At 35.9% G+C, this 22,247-nt stretch overlaps 1 protein-coding gene across 2 annotated transcripts in view; it reads left to right on the top strand.

Annotated features, from left to right (window-relative positions):
* The window catches only part of EXOC6 (exocyst complex component 6), a 182,964-nt gene that overhangs the window by 33,671 nt on the left and 127,046 nt on the right, over positions 1–22,247 (top strand). For both annotated transcript variants that reach the window (XM_066355669.1, XM_066355668.1), the window contains exons 2-6: positions 9,994–10,165; positions 11,399–11,446; positions 11,537–11,627; positions 15,258–15,303; positions 21,036–21,240. In XM_066355669.1, coding sequence (XP_066211766.1) covers positions 9,994–10,165; positions 11,399–11,446; positions 11,537–11,627; positions 15,258–15,303; positions 21,036–21,240 — 562 coding nt within the window. The remainder of the gene's footprint in view (positions 1–9,993; positions 10,166–11,398; positions 11,447–11,536; positions 11,628–15,257; positions 15,304–21,035; positions 21,241–22,247) is intronic.

Genomic DNA, 22,247 nt, shown 5'->3' with positions numbered 1-22,247 from the left:
CCCACTAACATCACTAGATAGATCCTCAAGAAAGAAAACAAAGAAACAGCAGACTTAAAGAATACACTAGATCAACTGGATTTAATAGATATCTTCAGAACCTTTCACCCTAAAGCAGCAGAATATACATTCTTTTCAAGTGCTCGTGGTACATTCTCTAGGATGGACCACATGTTAGGGCACAAAAGTGGTCTCAACAAATTTAAGAAGATTGAAATCATATCAAGCATTTTCTCTGATCACAGTGGCATGAAACTAGAAATCAACCACAACAGAAAAACTGAAAAATACTCAAACACTTGGAAACTAAATAGCATGTTATTAAATAACATTGGGTTAACAATGAGATCAAAGAAGAAATAAAAAAACTCCTAGAAATGAATGATAATGAGCATACATCAACTCAAAAATTATAGGATGCAGCAAAAACAGTCCTGAGAGGGAAGTTCATAGCATTACAGGCATACCTTAAACTAGAAAAAGCTGAAATAAACAACTTGACCCTGCATCTAAAAGAACTAGAAAAAGAACAGCAAGTAAAGCCCAGAGGTAGCAGAAGGAAGGAAATAATAAAGATCAGAGTGGAAATAAATGACATAGAGGCTAAAGAAACAATACAGAGGATCAATGAAACCAGGAGCTGGTTCTTTGAAAAGGTAAACAAGATTGATGAACCTTTAACCAGACTCACCAAGAAAAAAAGAGAGAGGACTCAAATAAATAAAATTAGAAATGAGAGTGGAGAAATAACAACTGACACAACAGAAATACAAAATATTGCAAGAAAATACTATGAAGAACTGTATGCCAAAAAATTAGACAATCTAGATGAAACGGACAAATTCCTTGAAACATATAATCTTCCAAAAATTAATCTGGAAGAATCAGAAAACCTAAACAGACTGATTACAACAAATGAGATAGAAACAGTTATTAAAAAAACTCCCAACAAAGAAAAGTCCTGGGCCTAATGGCTTCACTGGTGAATTCTACCAAATATTCAAAGAAGAACTAACTTCTATCCTTCTCAAGCTATTTTAAAAAATTCAAGAGGAAGACTTTCAAGAAGCTTCTTTTATGAGGTGAGGATAATTCTGATTCCAAAACCAGGCAAAGACAATACAAAGAAAGAAAATTATAGGCCAATATCCCTGATGAGTTTAGATGCTAAAATTCTCAACAAAATATTAGCAAACCGGATCTGGCAATATATGAAAAAAAATCATACATCATGATCAAGTGGGATTTATTCTGGGGAGGCAAGGCTGGTACAATATTCACAAATCAATTAATGTGATTCATCACATAAACAAAAGGAAGGAGAAAAACCACATGATAATTTCAATAGATGCAGGAAAAGCATTTGATGAAATCCAGCACCCATTCATGACCAAAACTCTCAGCAAAGTGGGAATACAGGTAACGTACCTTAACATAATAATGGCCATCTATGACAAACCCACAGCCAACATCATACTCAGTGGGTAAAAATTAAAAACAATCCTCTTAAGATCAGGAACAAGGCAGGGGTACCCCCTTTCACCACTCTTATTCAATAGTTCTGGAAGTGCTAGCCACAGCAATCAGACAAGAAGAAGAAATAAAAGGAATCCATATTGGAAAGGAAGAAGTAAAACTTATCATTATTTGCAGATGATATGATATTGTATATAGAAAACCCTAAAGCCTCAGTCAAAAAACTACTAGACCTGATAAATGAATTCAGCAAGGTGGCAGGATATAAAATTAATACTCAGAAATCAGAGGCATTTTTATACACCAACAATGAACTATCAGAAAGAGAAATTAAGGAAACAATCCCCTTCACTATTGCAACAAAAAAGATAAAGTACCTAGGAGTAAATTTAACCAAGGAGATTAAAGACTTGTACCCAGAAAATTATAAAACATTGATAAAAGAAATCAAGGAAGATACAAACAAGTGAAAGCATATACCGTGCTCATGGTTAGGAAGAATAAACATCATTAAAATGTCTATATTACTCAAAGCAATTTATAAATTCAATGCAATACCAATTAAAATACTAATGACATACTTCAAAGATATAGAACACATATTCCAAAAATTAATATGGAACCAAAAAAGAAAACGAATAGCCTCAGCAATCTTGAAAAGGAAGAATAAAGTGGGAGGTACCACACTTCCGGATATCAAGTTATACTACAAGGCCATTGCACTCAAAACAGCCTGGTACTGGCATAAAAACAGGCATATAGATCAGTGGAACAGAACAGAGAACCCAGAAATAAACCCACACCTTTATGGACAACTGATATTTGACAAAGGAGGTAAGGAAATACAATGGAGTAAAATATAGCCTCTTTAATAAATGGTGTTGGGAAAATTGGACATCAACCTGCAAAAAAATGAAACTAGACCCAACTTACACCATTCACAAAAGAAAACTCAAAATGGATAAAAGACTTAAATGTAAGCTGTGAAACCATAAGCATCTTAGAAGAAAACATAGGCAATAAGCTCTCTGACATCTCTCGCAGCAATATATTTGCAGATTTATCTCCATGGGCAAGTGAAATGAAAGACAGGATAAACAAATGGGACTATATCAAACTAAAAAGCTTTTGCACAGCTAAAGACAATAAGAACAGAATAAAAAGACAAACCACACAATGAAAGAACATATTCAACAATAAGTCTGATAAGAGATTAATAACCAAAATTTATAAAGAACTTGTAAAACTCAACACTAGGAAGACAAACCAATCCAAAAATGGGCAAAAGAAATGAATAGACACTTCTCCAAAGAGGACATACAGATGGCCAATAGGCATATGAAAAAATGCTCAACATCACTAATCATTAGAGAAATACAAATTAAAACCACAATGAGATATCACCTCACACCAGTCAGAATGGCGCTCATCAACAAAACAACACATAATAAGTGCTGACGAGGATGTGGGGAAAAGGGAACCCTCCTGCACTGCTTGTGGGAATGCAGACTGGTGCAGCCACTGTGAAAAACAGTATGGAGATTCCTCAAAAAATTAAAAATAGAACTGCCTTTTGATCCAGCTATTCCACTTTTAGGAATATACCCCAAGAACACCATAGCACTGTTTCAAAAGGAGAAATGCACTTCCATGTTTATGGCAGCATTGTTCACAATAGCGAAGATCTGGAAACAGCCCAAGTGTCCGTCAGTGGGCGAGTGGATTAAAAAAGCTTTGAAACATATATACTATGGAATACTATTCAGGCATAAGAAATGATGACATCAGATCATTTACAACAACATGGATGGACCTTGATAACATTATACTGAGTGAAATAAGTAAATCAGAAAAAAACTAAGATTTATATGATTCCATATATAGGTGAGACATAAAGATGAGACTCAGAGACACGGACAAGAGGGTGGTAGTTACTGGGTTGTGGGGGGGGAGGAGGGAGGGGCAGGGCACAAAGAAAACCAGTTTGAAGGTGATGAAAGACAGTTTAACTTTGAGTGATGGGTATGCAACATAATCAAATGTCAAAACCTGGAGATGTTGTCCCTGAACATATGTACCCTGATTTATTAATTTCACCCCATTAAAATTAATAATATAATAAATAAATAATGCAAACACACAAAAATAAATAAATAAATTGGGATGCTAACAGAATGTACATCATAAAGCTGTATGAATATTAATGAGATAATGAATGTAAAGCTCTTATTAGTAAGTACTTGGTTGTGTGTAACCTTTTTTTTTTTAATCTTCATCTTCACTAGAATAAGCCAGAAACAGCAGATATGACTCTTCTTTAGTCAGTTAAGTCACTGTGGAGAATTGTTGACAGGGAGTGCCCATCTTTCTTAGCTTTTTTGCATATTCTCTTTTCACCATCTCTCCAAATTGTCTCTATAATTAAACATAGATTCCTTCAGAGAAAAGATTGATAATCCTGCTATGATATGCTGTCAAGAAATTCTTAGGATAAGTACGATCTACTTTTGCTTTCTCCCCCTTTCCAGTGTTCTTATACATATCCACCCTATCTCCTTTCTTGCTGCTCTCAGTCACATATTTCTTATAGGCTTTTTCCGTAAATTTTTAGAATACTTAAAAAAAATTTTATTTATTGAGCTTTTTAGAAAGAGGGAGAGAGAGAGAAGGAGAAATACCAATTTGTTGTTGCACTGATTTATGCATTCATTGGTTGATTCTTGTATGTGCCCTGACTTGGGATCGAACTCGCAACCTTGGTGTATCAGAGCAATGTTCTAACTTAGTGGTCCCCAACCTTTTTTGGGCCACGGACCAGTTTAATGTCAGAAAATATTTTCACGAACCGGCCTTTAGGGTGGGATGGATAAATGCACAAAATAAAATTATGTGACCGGCGTAAAAACTGGTATTTTTAAATATAATTGTCGAACTTACGAGACAAGCATCAAGAGTGAGTCTTAGACGGATGTAACAGAGGGAATCTGGTCATTTTTTTAAAAATAAAACATCGTTCAGACTTAAATATAAATAAAACGGAAATATGTAAGTTATTTATTCTTTCTCTGCAGACCAGTACCAAATGGCCCACAGACTGGTACCAGTCCGCGGCCTGGGGGTTGGGGACCACTGCTCTAACCAACTGAGCTACCTGGCCACGGCAGTAGAATAGTTACTTTTAATATTACGTTTCATCAGAGTGGGTAGAGGGTTAAATTAACGACATGTAGTGATTTATTACATTTTGAGTGCTTGTGTGCTGGATTTAAAATTTTTGCTACATCCATTAAATTGAGAAAGTCAGAACTAGGAATCTTCTATTGTTCTTTCCAGGGCCAACATTCTAACTCTTGATGAATTTTAGATTCTGACTTGCCTGAACCTTCAGTACTTTCTTTAAATGCAATTTATTCCAGTGGTTTAGAAAGTTTTCTCACTTCGACCTGCCTCTTTCTATGTACTCTGCTCAGAAGGCTCTCATTGCTATGGATTGTGGATGACAAGTGGTTGTATTAGTTTGGGTGCAGCTTCTCTTCATATTTGGAATAGCAGTGATTATCAAAGATCAAGTGAGACTAAGACTTAGTAATAGGTAGATCTTGACCTACTCTTTCTCATTTACAGTACTAATTCCTTGATGTTTTTTTTTGTTTCTTTCATTGAGACTTTACGGTTCTATTTTAACAGCAGAATGCCTGGGGCATAAATAGGCTTTGGTTTTCTATATATTAATGGAGGGTGTTATGTTCTGATACTGTTTTGCTCCATACTAATAACATCAGAAGAGGCATTCACTGGTGATGCCGTAATAGTTTCACTAGCAATGTCCTGAATTACTATAAAACAATAGTAGTTTTATTTCTAAAACTGGAGAATTAATTGGAAAGACACACCAAAGAATGGCCTTTTAAAGAACTTTCTACAATAAAATAGACTTCTGTGAAATAAGTATTTCTCTTCATGTTTATTTATATGTTAAGTATTAAATTTTTAAAAAGATAACAAGTATTGTCTTTGTTCTTACAAATGGAGTCGAACCCTCCTTTGGAGGGACACTGGCAGTCCTGAATTATCTCTTGCTAGATTTTTGCTGCAATGTTACAACTGTTGTAGGGCGGAAAAGCCAGTTCTTTGGTATATTCTGTTTACTACGTGGTATTTTAAGATCCAGATTAGTACCAAACTGTTTTATTAAGATATGTAAATTTGCCTGACCTGTGGTGGCGCAGTGGATAAAGCGTAAACCTGGAAACACTGAGGTTGCCGGTTCAAAACCCTGGCTTGCCTGGTCAAGGCACATATGGGAGTTGATGCCTCCTGCTCCTCCCCTTTCTCTCTCTCTCTCTCTCTATCTCCCCCCATCCTCTCTAAAATTAATAAATAAATAAAATTTAAAAAAAAACAACCAGAAAAAAAAAAAAGATATGTAAATTTTTCAGAAATACATGCAAAGGATATACTACTTCCTCACAATTATGAAATAAAAATTTGTTTATGGCATGCCAACGTCAGTTAGAAAAACTTCCTCTTGTACGTAGATTCTTCTTTGGAACAACATTGTATGTTTAATTAAGAGATCTTGTGATATGTATTAATTGTAATAAATGTACAAGGTAGGAATTCTAGGCCTGCCTCAGTGACTCACTGAATAGGCTACAATGAGCAAGTCATTTACCATCTCTATGCTTGCTTCCTCTTTTGTGAAAGGAGGCTGTGATACTTTCTCTGGTGTGGTATACATTTTTTACAGTAGGTGTAAAAGGTGTAAAAAATGACGAAGGCCCCATACGAATGTCAGGTGGTAGTGGTAGTTGGCTTATTTAACATGGATAATTGAGTGTTAGTCATACTTGATACTTGCAGCTAGTACTCAATTAGTCAGCAGGGTTCTAACAAGGATTGATTGTCTCAAGTGCATACTATGCCTGTAGCCAATGTATATTGAACACTTATATACAGTGTGTCAGTTATTGTGCTAATAGTTTGTATGTTTACTACTTTAGTTCTCATAAAACTCTGATAATAATATTCATAATACCATTTTTATCCTTATATTGTTGTTGAAAAAAATTAAGATTTAGAGAAGTCAGGTAGCTTACTTGGGGTTGAACAGCTAATGTTTTCACTGATTTCATCTATCCATCCATCCATCCATCCATCCACCCATTCACCCACTCTCCACTCATCCATTCATTTATTCATCAATTATTTGAGCATCTGCTATGTAATAGGCACTGTCTACAGCTGGATATATAACAGTGAACAAAACAAGCATTTTTTGCCTTCATGCAACTTACATTTCAGTAGGGGAAGACAGAAAAAGAATGTGAAATAGAGAATATTTCTCCAATGGTAAGAGTGATGCAGTGACAAAGTAACTCCTTTATTTTAGAAAATAATAAAGGAGATAAAATAAAGCAAAGAAGGGAATTGTGTGTGTGTTTGTGTGTTGTTGTGTGTGCTTATAATGTAGATATTGTAGCCAGCAAGGGCCTAGACAAGAAAGGGTTAACAACTGAAGGAGGAGATGGAGGCAGCCACATGTGAGAAATGTGATCCAGGTAGAGGAAACTGTGGGCAAAGCTAGGACAGAAATGTGCCTGGTGTGTTTCAGGACCACAAGGAGGCTAGTGTTGCTGACATGGAATAGTCAAGTGAAGAATAAGTATAGAAAATGAGGTCGGTGAGATAACATGGGGCAAAATTATGTAGAGCTTTACAGACTGTTGTAAGAAAAATGGGGTTTGAGCAGAAGAAAAACATGTGATCTAATTTATGACTTTTTTTCTTTTTCTTCCCCCCCCCCTCTTCTTTTCCAAGTGAAAGAAGGGAGATAGACAAACTCCTGCATGTGCCCCAACTGCGATCCACCTGGCACCCCCACTATGGGGCTGATGCTCTGTCCATCTGGGGCCATGCTTGCAACCAAGCTATTTTCAACACCTGAGGTGGAGATTCCACAGAGCCATAACTCAGCACCGGGGTGATGCATTCAAACCAATAGAGCCATGGCTGCCAGAGAGGAAGAGAGAAAGAGAAGGGGGAGGGAATGGAGAAGCAGATGGCTGTTGCTTCTGTGTGCCCTGACCAGGAATCAATCCCAGAACATCCACACGCTGGGCCGATGCTCTACCACTGAGCCAACCAGCCAGGGCTGTGATCTGATTTATGTTTTAAGGGCTCATTCTGACCCGCTGTGTTGAGAACAAACCGAAGGGGAGTGAGGGTGGAATAAAGGGAACTGGTTAGGAAGCAGTTGACGATAATTTGGGCAAGATAACATTGATGTCTTATCCAAGGGTGTGCCAGTGAAGGTAGTGGAGGCTGGATTTGCTGGACTGTTTTGGAGGGGAGGGTGAGAGAAGAGGTCAGTGATGATAATCTAGTTTTTTTTGCCTGAGCAACTAGAAGAATGGAGTTTCGAAGATGGGGGAAGACTGTGAGAAGAGCAGGTTTCAGAGAAGATAGGAATTCATTTTGAAATTTTTGAGATGCTTATCAGATAACCTCTTGGAGAGATATATGCGTTTGAATTTCAGAGGGGAGATCAGGGCTGCAAATATACATCTGAGAGGTGTCAATATGTTAACGGGATTTAAAGCTCTCAAGTTAGATGAGATCAAGAAACTAGTATGGGTAGAAAAGAGATGTCCAAGGCCAGAGCCTAGTTCTAGCTCAGCTCTTAACAGCCCAAGTACTTAATAGTTGCTGTCCTATATTGTCCTCCCTAGTATTGTAATATTGTAATAGGTACTTATTAAAACTCTAAGTCATGGAAGCTGCCCTCAAGAAACTTATGGTCCATGTGGAGAAACAAAATAAATGATACACAATTGAAACATTTAAATTCAGTGCAAAGTCATATATGATTACATGTCAGGGTGAATGGAAAGGACTACTGTATATGTTTACCTGCTCTGCCCGTGAAAAGATTACTTGGCATGGAAATGATTGACAAAGGCCTGTTGGAGGAGATAGGACTTGAATTAAACCTCTAATAATGGCAACAGATGGAGGGGTTCATTTTGGGAAGGGTGCCCTTAGGTTCAGTAATTCATTAGGAGGACTCACAGAATTGAGCAAAGCTGTTATACTTGCTGTTTGTTAACAGCAAAAGAATACAGATTAAAAAGCACAACAGGAAAAGCCTTACAAGGCAGGGTCTAGGCAGGGTCTAGGAGAGTTCCAGACAAGACCTTCCCATTGTTTATTCCCAGGGGAGTAGTCGGGCAGCACTTACATCTCCCAGCAATGATGTGTGGCAATGCTTGTGGAGTGTTGCTGACCAGGAACGCTTTCTCCAGCCATAGTGTCCAGGACTTTTACTGGGGTTGGTCACACAGACGTGGCCCAAGATGCCCACTCACTGTAAATCACATTGTTAACATAGACTTTTGGGTATTGCTCAAGGTTCCCAAGGAAACAAAGACATCTATCCATCATAACATTCCAACGGCTTACCTCCTAGGATCTGGGCCAAGGCCAAACCTTTCTTTGGGCAAGGTTAATTCTTTCTTGCATGGTGGGGTGGAGGGATGCCCAGTATGTGGAGACAGCATGAGCTTAGATAACAGTAGGAATGTATGCCATATTTAGAGAACATTTGTAGTGACTGCAATATGGCCATGTACTTGAGAATATGAACTCTTGGAGCCAGAATACCAGGATTCATATCCCAGCTGTCACTTACTAGTTGTGGAATATGTGGCAGTTATATAATCTGTCATGTATATGTAAAGCAAGGGTAATAATATCCACATTATAAGCTTGTTGTGAGGATTAAAGGGTCACTATATAAAGTACTTAGAATATGTCATGACACATAGTAAATGCTGTAGAAATGAGCTTGTTCATTCATTCCTTAACCATTCACTCAGTGATTCTTTTTTGAGCATTAGTATGTTAAGATTCCTTTCTTAAGCCTTGGAATTTTTATTTCTAGATACCTAGTGATACAGCTTGAGGCTCTTTCAATATCAACATGTTCAAAAAGCCATTAAATATTTTTCACTCAAATTATTTCTACTGGTGGCAGTACTATTAACCTAGTTTATCTGTTGAGAAATTTAATGTTAAGATAGCTGTTGCAGGCCCTGGCTGGTTGGCTCAGCGGTAGAGTGTCAGCCTGGCCTGTGGAAGTCCCAGGTTTGATTCCCGGCCAGGGCACACACGAGAAGCGCCCATCTGCTTCTTCACCCTTCCCCTCTCCTTTCTCTCTGTCTGTCTCTTCCCCTCCTGCATCCAAGGCTCTATTGGAGCAAAGTTGGCCTGTGCGCTGAGAATGGCTCCATGACCTCCACCTCAGGTGCTAGAATGGCTCCGATTGCAGCGGAGCAACACCCCAGAGGGACTGAACATCACCCCCTGGTGGGCATGCCTGGAAGAGTCTGTCTGACTGCCTCCCCACTTCTAACTTCAGGAAAAAAAAAAAGATAGCTGTTGCAAATGTCAAGCTTAAAGAATGAATTCTGGTGAATTAGGAAATTAATGTTAAGCTTTCTTTTTATATACATACAGGTCTGTTTATGATGACCAACCAAATGCACATAAGAAGTTTATGGAAAAGTTAGATGCTTGTATCCGTAATCATGACAAGGAAATTGAAAAGATGTGTAATTTTCATCATCAGGGTTTTGTAGATGCTATTACAGAACTCCTTAAAGTAAGAACCAATGCAGAAAAACTGAAGGTAAGAAATATGTTAAAATTCTATTTATCTTTGCTGTCATTAAATTATTCAAGTATTAGTGCATATGTACAAATCATTATTAAATGCACTGCTTTCAACAAGTTAATTAGTGTATGTATTTGGGAATGCTCTTTATGCTTAACACAGTTGTCATGCTAATGACAGGAGTAATCCCTTTTTTGGTAAAGCAAGTAATGCATTGACTTAACAAGATATCGTTCCATGCAAGAAAATGAACTATAAAAAACTTAATACAATGAAAGCCCTTATGGGAAGTTTTAGAATTTTTAAAATGACAATTAGTACAAATATAAAACCTTTAAGAACTGCTATATACAATATATCCCAAAGTTATTTAATATTGAAACTTTTTTTTCTAGTTTATTAGCAATGTGTAATTTTATTAAAGAAAGTTGGTCTGCCTTTTCTGCCATATAGGAATAACCTTATTTATTAAATGAGACCTGGTTCAGTCAGAATACAAAATATTTAATTATAAGAATTGTTCTGTTTATCTTTCTTTACATTTGGAGAGCTTAGCAGACAGAATGACCCTGGTTTACCAAAGGTTATGATTAGAAAACCATTGTATAAAGGATGTTCAGACAACAAGAGACCAAATACAGCATCAATGAGGTCACTGAGCATCTTTGTTGAAAAATTAATGAGATTTTTAATAAACCAGAATGTGCTTCCTTACTATGATGACCTAATGAGTCACTTAATATGTGGGAAAATTTGAGGTTGAGCTTTGCCTGCACCTGCAGCATTAAAATGTTGCTGTGGATTGAGATTTCTGTGTTTGATGTTAATCAGCCACCCAGTGTTTGCATTCAGCAAAGTATGAATGCTTAATTACCGTAAAATGCAGTCACCATTTCCTATAGACAATGAATGGCACATAGACCTCATTGAAGTTATCAAAAAGGGACCAGTGGTCAATTGGGTCAGTGATTTGAATTGTTTGACAGACTTAGAGAAGCAAGTAAAGTTCAAAAATCTTGAGTAAATTTGAGAAGTTTGCCACAGAATCTGTTAAAAAGAACTGTCATAAGTAATTGAAGTTAAAAGCCCTTTTCAATCAAAAGTTCAAGTTCAAGCTGTAGAGTTAATTTTAATTTGCATTTCTTTGTTCTGACTTTCTCATGAAGCATGATCTGATTACAAGGGTGAACAGTTACATCAAGTCAGTTTTACGCATATTTGTCTAACTAAGGTGAAATTATTTTTAAGGTGCAAGTGACTGATACCAACCAAAGATTTCAAGAGGCTGGAAAAGAGGTGAGAAAATGATACATTTTTTGTGTGTACCAATATGTGGATGTGATTTAACTGCTTGTTTAAAAATATGAACATTTCTTTTTATCTGAGGTGATAATTCAAACAGAAGATATTATTCGATGTAGAATTCAACAGAGGAATATTACAACTGTAGTAGAAAAGTTGCAGTTGTGCCTTCCAGGTGAGTTAAATTTGTCTGTCCTGTAACATTTGGCTTGGTAAAATGATAATTTAATTATAGCATATTGTCATTATTCATTCTGGGAATTGCAGGTATTTAGTGATTGCTCCCCAAAAGCCTATAGCTATCTTTCTTATCCACTTGATTCTCTGAATGTTCATGGTTTTCCCAGATTATAAAGTCCCATTTGATGATCCGTCATGTCAGTCTCCTGGAACAATTTCTACCTTTCTGTTTCCTTTTTGTTTAGTTTGTCCTTTGTCCATGATCACCCCCTCCTCAACCTTCTCATGGGGAGAGTGATTTTTAGATTACATTTTTTGCCTTGTCCAAATTTGCCTAAATTTTTACCTGTAGTTTTCTGTTTGATACTTAGGCAGGTTGGTTTTACTCTGCTCACAATCTCATTTTGCTGATAAGTTAAGAAAACATCCCAGAGTGCTAGGTCTTTCCCCTTCTTCATTCTTGTCTTCCCACCTATATTTTGGAAAGACTGACTGTAGGTTTCTGAGTTTCTGGACTCTCTGTTAGGGCTCAGATATTACTGGGACATCAATAAATTCTGAAGAACCTAACCAGTATTTTCTTTACCTGGATGTATCCTTTTCAAACAAAAGGAAGCTGGTGTATGTCATCTTTCTCTTACTATAGTAAACTAAATCCAACTCAGTGTCCCATTTTTAAACTTTTTTTTTCAGGAAGGAACTGGAACCTCATATTCAGGAGAATAGAATGCGATGCTTTCTCTATATAACAGTTATACAGGGTGGGGCAAAAGTAGGTTTACAGTTGTGAGTACACGAAACACAATTTATTCTTGTATTAGTTCGTATGGAAAAGAATACACTTATTAAATAATAATACCAGATAAATAAATAAACTGTGTTTTGCATTCTCACAACTGTAAACTTACTTTTGTGCTACCTTATACAGTGTAAAGTTAGCTTTAGAATATAAATTATGTTAAAATTGTTAGCAGATCTTATTATCTAAAAATTTATTGTTTTCTGATTTGAAAGAATAGCTTATTTTATTTAATTGTTTTTAATAGAATCACTGAAACTTGACTCATTTAACTCTCAGATATACCCAGGGATATTTGCACATTCACTTTGAGTAAATAAAATGTCTGCTCATTATGTTAGGTTGCAGGATTAAGAAACCTACTTCCTTTATAGTAATGTTTAGTAATAACTCTTTGCCACCATCATATACACTGACAAAACAGTGAAGGCAGTCTCTAAGTTTGAATGCTTTGTCCCTGAATGATGAGAAGCCTAAAAAACAGTAATGATGGAATGTGAAAGAATTGAATTCAGGTTATTCACCTAGTGGCTATTTGAAACAGGCAAGTAGAGGTTAGGTTTTTGTTACTGCTACTGTCTTTGCTTTCAGTGCTGCAGAGGAAATCTGAGTTCATGTCAACATTGTATTCCTAATAGTCATGTCTAGAACGCCTTCCTTTCCTCCGTCTATCCTAATTATCCTCTTACAAATACTTGTTTGTATCAGGAATTATGGTAGATATGGGCAATACAAAGTTGAAAATGACATAATCCCAGCTCTGAAGGATCCTATAATCTATCTGGATAAACAAGCTATCAATTACTCTATAATTGCTTAACTCCTCCTTAGATTAGGAGAAGTATGAGATGATATAAGAAGTCACAGTCTACGCCCTGGCCGGTTGGCTCAGTGGTAGAGCATAGTCCCAGTGTGTGAAAGTCCCAAGTTTGATTCCAGGTCAGGGCACACAGAGAATTGACCCTCTGCTTCTCCACCCCTCTCCCTCGTTCTTCTCTCTCTCTATCTTTCTGTTCCCCTCCTGCAGCCATGGCTTGCTTGGAACATGTTGGCCCCGGGCACTGAGAATGGCTCCATGGCCTCACCTCAGGCACTAAAATAGCTTGGTTTCCAAGCAGTGGAGCAACAGCCCCAGATGGGCAGAGCATTGCCCTGGTAGGGGGCTTGCCAGGTGGATTCCAGTCTGGATGGGTGCATATGGGAGTCTGTCTCTCTGCCTCTCCACCTCCCCTTCTCTCACTTAATAAAAAAAGAAGAAAAAGAAAAAAGTCACAGGCTAGGCCTGACCTGTGGTGGCGCAGTGGATAAAGCGTCGACCTGGAAACGCTGAGGTCGCCGGTTCGAAACCCTGGGCTTGCCTGGTCAAGGCACATATGGGAGTTGATGCTTCCAGCTCCTCCCCCCTTCTCTCTCTCTGTCTCTCTCTCTACCTCTCTCTCTCCTCTCTAAAAATGGATTAAAAAAAAAAAGTCACAGGCTAAATGATATATGTTTCTGGTGCATTAGTTTTACTTGCTTATATTTGAGGAAAGTATTATTTTTATATGAAAAGAATATTGAAATAATATAAGGTAGATGTGAAATTTACATAAATTGTTGAGATAAAACAGGAGACTTCAAAGCAAATTAAAAAAAATTTTTTTTTAATTTATTCATTTTAAAGAGGCATGAGGTAGAGAGGGTGGGAGAGAAAAGGGGGGGTGGAGGAATAGGAAGCATCAACTCCCATATGTTCTGTGACCAGGCAAGCACAGGGTTTTGAACCAGTGACCTCAGCATTCCAGGTCAATGCTTTATCCACTGCGCCACCACAGGTCAGGTGCAAATTTATACTTGTAGCAGCAGTTTTAGGCTCTTTTCCCAGGTATGTGTTCACTAATGTTTTGGCTGGAAATGTAAGAAATACTGTATTATGACATCGGGGCTATGATCATGATACACATAGAGTCTGCAGAATTAGCGTGGGTTCACTCTAGCTACCCTTGCAGTTTTTGTGATTTTCAGACAAATAAACAATATCTTATGTAAACTTGAAGACCCCAGAGGGTAGCTATAAAATTATAGAAAAGTCTAGAAAAAAAGGTCTCTCTTTGGTCTAAGAAAACGTAGGTGGCTTGATGAGCCAATAATAATTTACTCACTCACTTTCTACTGTGACATTCTACTAAGTTGAATAGTAGCAATAGGTTATCTTGCTAAAGCTTATAACAGTTTACTTGAATAATTGCATTTCTGAACCTTTAAGAGAAGTGATAAAACAAAGGAAGATGCTTTGTTATTTTTATTTATGCCTTTATTATAATTCACTCTCTGATATAAGCTTTTGAGGTTTCTCTTTTTTTGTGGATTTTGTGTAAAATTTTATTTAGTGAGCTGTAACACAGTTGTGTTATTTTATTTGGTATATTGAATCAGAATCAATCTCACTATTGCTAAACCTTCTCTCCCAAATAACTGATGTCCTAACTTCTAAATCCACTGCAGGGAAGAGATATTACTGTATATTACTAAGTTTCTGTATAGGATATTTGTTAGTAGGTTAATATCTCAATCATAGGTATCAGCATATGCAAGTGTTCCAAGTGTAATACAGTAATACATATAATATGTAATGTAGTAATAAATACAATATAATGTGTGATATATGTAGGAATTAAAATGTTTTTATTCACTCAAAGTATAAAATTCTATTTGAAAATGGAAGCCTAAATCAAAGTATAGAGAAAATTTATGAATTTATAATATGCTATTCCCTTTCTTATTTTCATCTCTCAGAATATTATTTTTTATTTTGAAAGCTAAAATAATTTGTATTTTTTAATGCAGTGCTGGAAATGTACAGTAAATTAAAAGAACAGATGAGTGCAAAAAGGTGAGTTGATTTTTCTCCTAATTAGAATAACAATATTTTTTTCTATTACTGAAAGCATAAATTTATTGTAAATTATAATGAATCATGTGAAGTTTGCTTTCTGCCTTTAATTCTGCTTTTGTTCATGCAATTTGCCCATCAGGATGATTCAGTAAAGCAATTCTTAGCCATTTATTTGTGGATCCTTACTTTGATATTAAAGATTGATAATATTGATGCTCTCAAATAGACAACTGCACAGGAATGAAAAAATATTGATTAATTTACCAACATTCATATTCGTATAGTCACAGGCTAAGTGTGTTTGTGGGTCTACAACCGAAAGTAAAGTATGAGCAGCTATATTTTGATAATCTGGGCTAGTGCAGTTCATGTTCTATTTTATAACACATGGATAAATGACAAATGAAAAGTAAAAATAAAAGAATTTAAAGTAATTCTTTGATTGCCATAGAAACATTAGGTTTATAATGTTTAAAGTGTTTTAGAGAACAATTTCATTTATCTTTTAAAATAATTTTTCATTTTTTAATTACAGTTGATATACAATATTATATTAGTTTCAGGTGTGCAACATAGTGATCAGACATTGATATAACTAATGGAGTGATCACTCTGATAAATCTAGTTACCATCTGACATCACACATATTTATTATAATATTATTGACTGTATTCCCTATGGTGTATTTTACATCCCCATGATTATTCTGTAACTACCAATCTGTACTTCTTAATCCCTTCCACGTTTTCACCCATCCCTCTAACCCTTCTCCCATTTGGCAAACATTAAAATGTTCTCTGTAAGTTTGTTTCTGTTTTGTTTGTTTTTGTTATTTTTTAGATTCCACATATAAGTGAAATCGTATGTACTTGTCTTTCTCTTTCTGACTTATTTCACTTAGCATAATATCCTCTGGGTCCATCCATACTGTTACAGATGGCAAGATTTTATTGTTTTTTTATGGCTAATATTCCGTTGTATATATGTATCACTTCTTTATCCATTTGTCTTTTGATGGACACTCAGGTTGCTTCCATATCTTAGCTATTGTAAGTAATGCTGCAGTGAAGATAGGGATGCATATGTCTTTTTGAATTAGTGTTTTGGGGTTTTTTGATAAATACCTGGAAGTAGAATTGGGTCCTTCTTTGTGTCTTGTTATAGCCTTTGATTTAGAGTCTAGTTTGTCTGGTGTAAGTATTGCTACACTAGCTTTTTTTAAAATTTATTTTGGTTTTTGTGAACTATATATTTTTTCATCCCTTTACTTTCAGCTTGTGTTTCTTTTCATCTGAAGTAAGTCTCTTGTAGGCAGCATATGTAAGGGTCTATTCAGTTACCCTACTTCTTTTGATTGGAACATTTAATCTATTTACATTTAAAGTAATTGTTGATCAATTACATAGTTATTGCCATTTTATTATTTATATTTTTATCTTTTTTTCCTCTTATGGAAGTCCCTTTAACATTTCTTATAATACTGGTTTGGTAGTGATGAACTTCTTTAGCTTTTTCTTCTCTGGGAAGCTTTTTATTTTTATTTTTTTACTCTAAATAATAGCTTTGCTGGGTAGAGTAGTCTTGGTTGTAGGTCTTTGCTTTTCATCACTTTGAATATTTTGTGCCAGTTCCTCCTGGCCTACAAATTTTTGTTGAGAAACCAGCTGACAGTCTTATGGGAGCTCCCTTATGTGTTACTAAGGTAACTAAGCACTACTGTCTGGGAGAAATGTACCCCTCTGCTCTTGCATTGAAGCTAGCCAGACAGTTCAGTTTCTCCCCACATGTCTCTGGCACTTTTTGAGCTGCTGCCCTGTTCCTGGAGCTTGGAGCCAGTGAGTCCATCAGTGAGTAAGTCTGTGGGCTGGCCCCTGTAGGAGGAACTCCTGGGACTCCAGCAGCCCTCCTCTCACTCAGTCATGGTCCTCTCAGCAATAGTCCCCACTGCCTTCCACAGACAGAAGTTAGGGGGACGTCTCTTCCTGGCGCTAGAACACTAGGCTGAGGATCTTGGTATGGGGCTCTTCAGGAGGGAGCTCCACAACTGAGATATCCCTGCCAATTTTTAAACACCACATGTGGGTTTGGGACCAGCTCATTCTGCCTCTCCACCCCCCTGCCAGTCTCCATGTGGCTTCTTCTATATATCCTTAGTTATAGGACTTCTGTTCAGCTCGACATCAGGAAGTTCTCAAAGATGGTTGTTCTATAGTTCAAATGTAATTTTGATGTGTTTATGGGAGGAAGTGAGCACTGCATTTACCTTCTCTGCCATCGTGACTTAAAGCTCCTAAAGAGCTTTTTATTTTTATTTTTTTAAGATGAACAATTTTAAAGGAACATAGAACAGTCAGCATAAATGAGACACACTTGAAAAAGGGAAATAAGAATTTCCTCTTAGTTTATTAACAACAGGCTTTAATATGGCCCAGTTAACAGAAACTGTCAGTTGACACTTCAGAAACATACCTGTGAATGAAAAAAAACCCTTACCTGCTTCATCTACATGATGAAGAATAGACTGGACCAGAAATCAGAGGGTGGCAAGCAGCTTGAGTGAGGATGAAGCACATCTTCCAGGAGTGGAGTATAATGCTTAATGTATATGTGTTATCTGCTGCATATTTATCATAACACATTATGTACACAACTATTCTCAAAGATTTTTGTATGTCATGCTTTATAGCGCTACAGATTAAATTTTATTGAGCTTTACCAGTTGGTACTAATCAGTAGACTTATTTTTTTTCCTTCTAAATACATGAGCCATAAACTATTCTTAAAGACTTTTATTTATGTATATATTAATATATTCTCTTTTTTTATATCAAAGTTGTACATGCTCATGTTATACAGATCCCAAAATAGTTCTATGTGTTTGTTGCAAAAAACAGTCATCACCTTCCCGTTTTGCCATTCACCATCTCTTCTATTTATAAGGGCAAAAACTTACCTCTTTTAAAAGGGAATATTTAGGTATTTACATTTCTTTCTTTAAATAACTAAATTTTATTATTCTCTATTATTTAGTTTGGAGCATTTTATATGTTTTTTTAAAATAACACAATCTAATATTTATATTCAGGTTTCCCCACTTATCCCCAAAATGGTTTTTGTTTTTATTTATTTATTTGAGAGACAGAAAAGGAGGGAGAGAGAGAGTAGCATAAACTTGTTGCTCCACTTAGTTGTGTTGTATTATCTGCAGACACTTGTATTTCTTTCTTCCCAATATGAATAACTTTTATTTCCTTGTCTTATTGCATTAGCTATGGCTTCCAATATGATTTTTAATATAAGTTGTGAGGGGGAATATCCTTGTTTTGTTTCTAATCTTATGGGGAAAAGCATCTTTTTTTTACCACTTAAGTATGATGTTAGCTTTATATGATTTCTATTCTTTTCAGTTTGTTAAGGTATGTTTTATGGCCCAGAATCTGGTCTATATTAGTGAATGTTTTATGTGAACTCGAACATAATATGTATTCTGCTTTTGTTGTAGTCTGTGAATGTCAATTAGATTCAGTTGATTGATGATGCTGTTAAATTCAATTATATCCTTACTGAATTTCTTTCTGCCAGATCAAGTACTGGTAAATTATTGTTATAGGGGTGCCGAAGTCTCCAGCTATAATTGTGAATTTGTTCTATTAAATTTGCCTCACATATTTTGATACTGTGTTGTTAGCCACATACACATTAAGGGTTGTTACGTCTTCTAGGAGATTGACCAACGCTTGTTTTAATCTCTCATGTTTTTTGCTCTGACATCTGCTTTGTATGAAATTAATATAGCTATTTCAGCTTTCTTTTGATTAGTGTTGGCAAGGTATATATTTCTCCATCCCTCTACTTTTTAGTCTCTCTTTGTCTTTATATTTGAAGTGGTTTTTTTAGACGACATAAGAGTTGAGCTCTAGAATAACAGAGCTTCTAGAAAATAAAGTAAGATTATATCTTCACAGCCCTGGGGTAAGCAGAGATAATTTTTAGAAGAGTCACAAAAAGATACTATACAGAAGTGCTAAATTGGACTTAAAAGTTTTTGCTCATAAAAACACACTTTTAAGAAAATTGATAGGCAAGCCATATACTAGGAAAAAACATTTGCAATATGTTTTCTGATGGGACTCATAACCATAATATATAAAGAGTCTACAAGTTAAGTATAAAAAGAAAAAAATTTAAATAAGTAACTTCTGGCTTCAAGCTTTGAAGTAATCACTTTGTCCTCATAACAAAAAAAGGTGAACAAACTGAATTTTTTTTTTTTTTTTTGTGAAAGGAGGGGAGATAGTAAGGCAGGCTCCTACATGCACCCTGACTGGGATCTAGCCGATAACCCTGTCTGGGACTGACGCTTGAGTACCAAGCTATTTTTAGCACCTGAGGCTGATACACTCAGACCAACTGAGCTATCTTTAGTACCCAGGGCCACACTCAGACCAGTTGAGCCACTGGCTGTGGGAAAGGAAGAGGGAGAGAAGAGGGAGAGGGAGAGAAGCAGATGGTCACTTCTCCTGTGTGCCCTGACCAGGAATTGACCTGGGGTGTCCATATGCCGGGTTGATACTCTATCCACTGAGCCTCTGGCCAGAGCCACAAACAAAATTTAAAATCTTTCATTAGGTCCATTAGGAACTGAAGTTATATGGAAAACTGCCCCCAAATCTGGAAAGACAGGCAAATGCAGACTATCAAAGTTTATTGAGAGTAGGATCCACTGCTGGAGAGTGGTAGGAACCCTTAAAGGTGATTGAGTGTATAGTAACTTTACAATTTTAGAAAGTCTGAGTCTTACTCAAATTGTATTATCTTGGCCAAATTATATACTCTTTCTCTGTGTTTCAGTTTTTTCATCTATAGATCAATAGTAATATCTGCCATAGGAATCAACCTCATAGAAGTCTAGAGAAAATTGAAGTATATATATGAAATTATATGTTAGTTTTCCTAGGGCACAAGCTATATTTTACTAATTGCTTGCATACCTAGCATGTCACCAGTGCCTACTAAGTAATAAGTATTCAGTAATATTCGTTGAAATGAAAAAGAACTCTATCAATGGTTTCTTGTTTTTTTTGTGTGACAATATTATTTCTAATTGTCTAAAACAGTTAAAAGTTCCTTACAGGATACTTTATATTAATTAAATCTGTGCTTTGTATTTTTTTATGGTGAAGGTGAGTGGAAGGGAAAGATATTATGAAGTCACATATCAAATAACTGAAGATTCTAATTTTAAAATTTGGAATTATTGTACGTTTAGGTATTGTGATGACTATGATAGTGCTTGTGATGTTATAGATTAAGATGAAGTAAAATGAAGTTATTTGTTAGTATAAGCCAGGCGTCCCCAAACTACGGCCTGCGGGCTGCATGTGGCCCCCTGAGGCCATTTATCTAGCCCCTCGCCACACTTCTGGAAGGGGCACCTCTTTCACTGGTGGTCAGTGAGAGGAGCACTGTATGTGGCGGCCCTCCAACGGTCTGAGGGACAGTGAACTGGATCTCTGTGTAAAAAGTTTGGGGACCCCTGGTATAAGCCATTGATTTTCAGCTTGCAACTTGTTCATATAGTTTATAATTTGTGCTGGGAAATAGAAATAAATATTTGTTTTACCTGTAACTATGATCTTTTTGATGGGAGTGCTGGACTGATTATTTGTAATTACTTGTAAAATTAATATAATAAGAATTTTATAGGGTTTTTTTTTAACTTCTCACAGGTATTATTCTGCTCTAAAAACTATGGAACAATTAGAAAATGTGTATTTTCCCCGGGTTAGTCAATACCGGTTTTGTCAGCTAATGATAGAAAATCTTCCTAAACTCCGTGAGGATATTAAAGAAATCTCCATGTCTGATCTCAAAGACTTTTTGGAAAGCATTCGAAAACATTCTGATAAAATAGGTGAAACAGCAATGAAACAGGTGAGATTAAAAAGAAGAACTTTAATGTTATTTAATAATCTAGGTTATAGAATAGATCCAAAGTTTACTTTCTTTACTTACATAAAATGCTTTTTTTAGTTTTACCCTCTTATCTTTCCTGCTTCTTGTTTAGAATGAATTTCATCAGTGTTTTTTATTTCTGGTTATTTTTTATTTAACTTGACTCACCACCTGATTCCATGACAGTTTTCCCGAACTATGTGGTATCATGTTAACATTTGCCAGTAGTCACATTTGGTATAAAATTAGCTGAAAAATGTCAGCCCTTTTATGCTAAGGTTATAAGTTGCTCTTTTTAAAAAAAAAACAAGTTGAAAGTATTATCTTGAATTAATAACTCCTATAGCTTAATAATAAAAAGACAAAGGGGAAAGATATGGCAGTTATAAAGTTAATATACATACCTTTTGAGTTAACATTTCCTTTCCTAGGTTCTTACCAATGAGAAATAAAAACATGCCCTCATGCTGTTCATAGTAGCTTTGTTCACAATTGGCTAAAAACTGGCACAACCCAAATGGACATCAAAAGAAGAATGGATAGACAAATTGTGCTGTACTCATAAAAAGGAATATTACTTAGCAATGAAAAGAATGAATTACTGATATTTGTGACAACATATATAAATCTCCCAGCCATCATGTTAAGTTATACCAAACTAAAAAGCTTTTGCACAGCAAAGGAAACAATCAGCAGAGTGAACAGTCTCCAGAATGGAAGAAAATGTTTGCAACCTTTATTTCTCATTAGGGGTTAATCTCCAAAATATGGAAGGAATGCTTACAACTCTGTATTAAAAATCTATGTCAAAATAACCTGGAGATGTTTTCTCTGAACATATGTACCCTGATTTATTAATGTCGCCCCATTAAAATTAATTTAAAAAAGGAAGGGAAAAAAAACAACAAAAAGAAAAAAAAAAGAAAAATCTAATCACCTAATTTAAAAATTGGCTAAGGACTTGAATAGACTTTTTTTTTTTTAAA

This window comes from Saccopteryx leptura, chromosome 13 (genome assembly GCF_036850995.1).
Source record: "Saccopteryx leptura isolate mSacLep1 chromosome 13, mSacLep1_pri_phased_curated, whole genome shotgun sequence".
Classification (NCBI taxonomy): Eukaryota; Metazoa; Chordata; class Mammalia; order Chiroptera; family Emballonuridae; genus Saccopteryx; species Saccopteryx leptura.
This window is presented reverse-complemented; position numbering and strand designations above follow the sequence as displayed.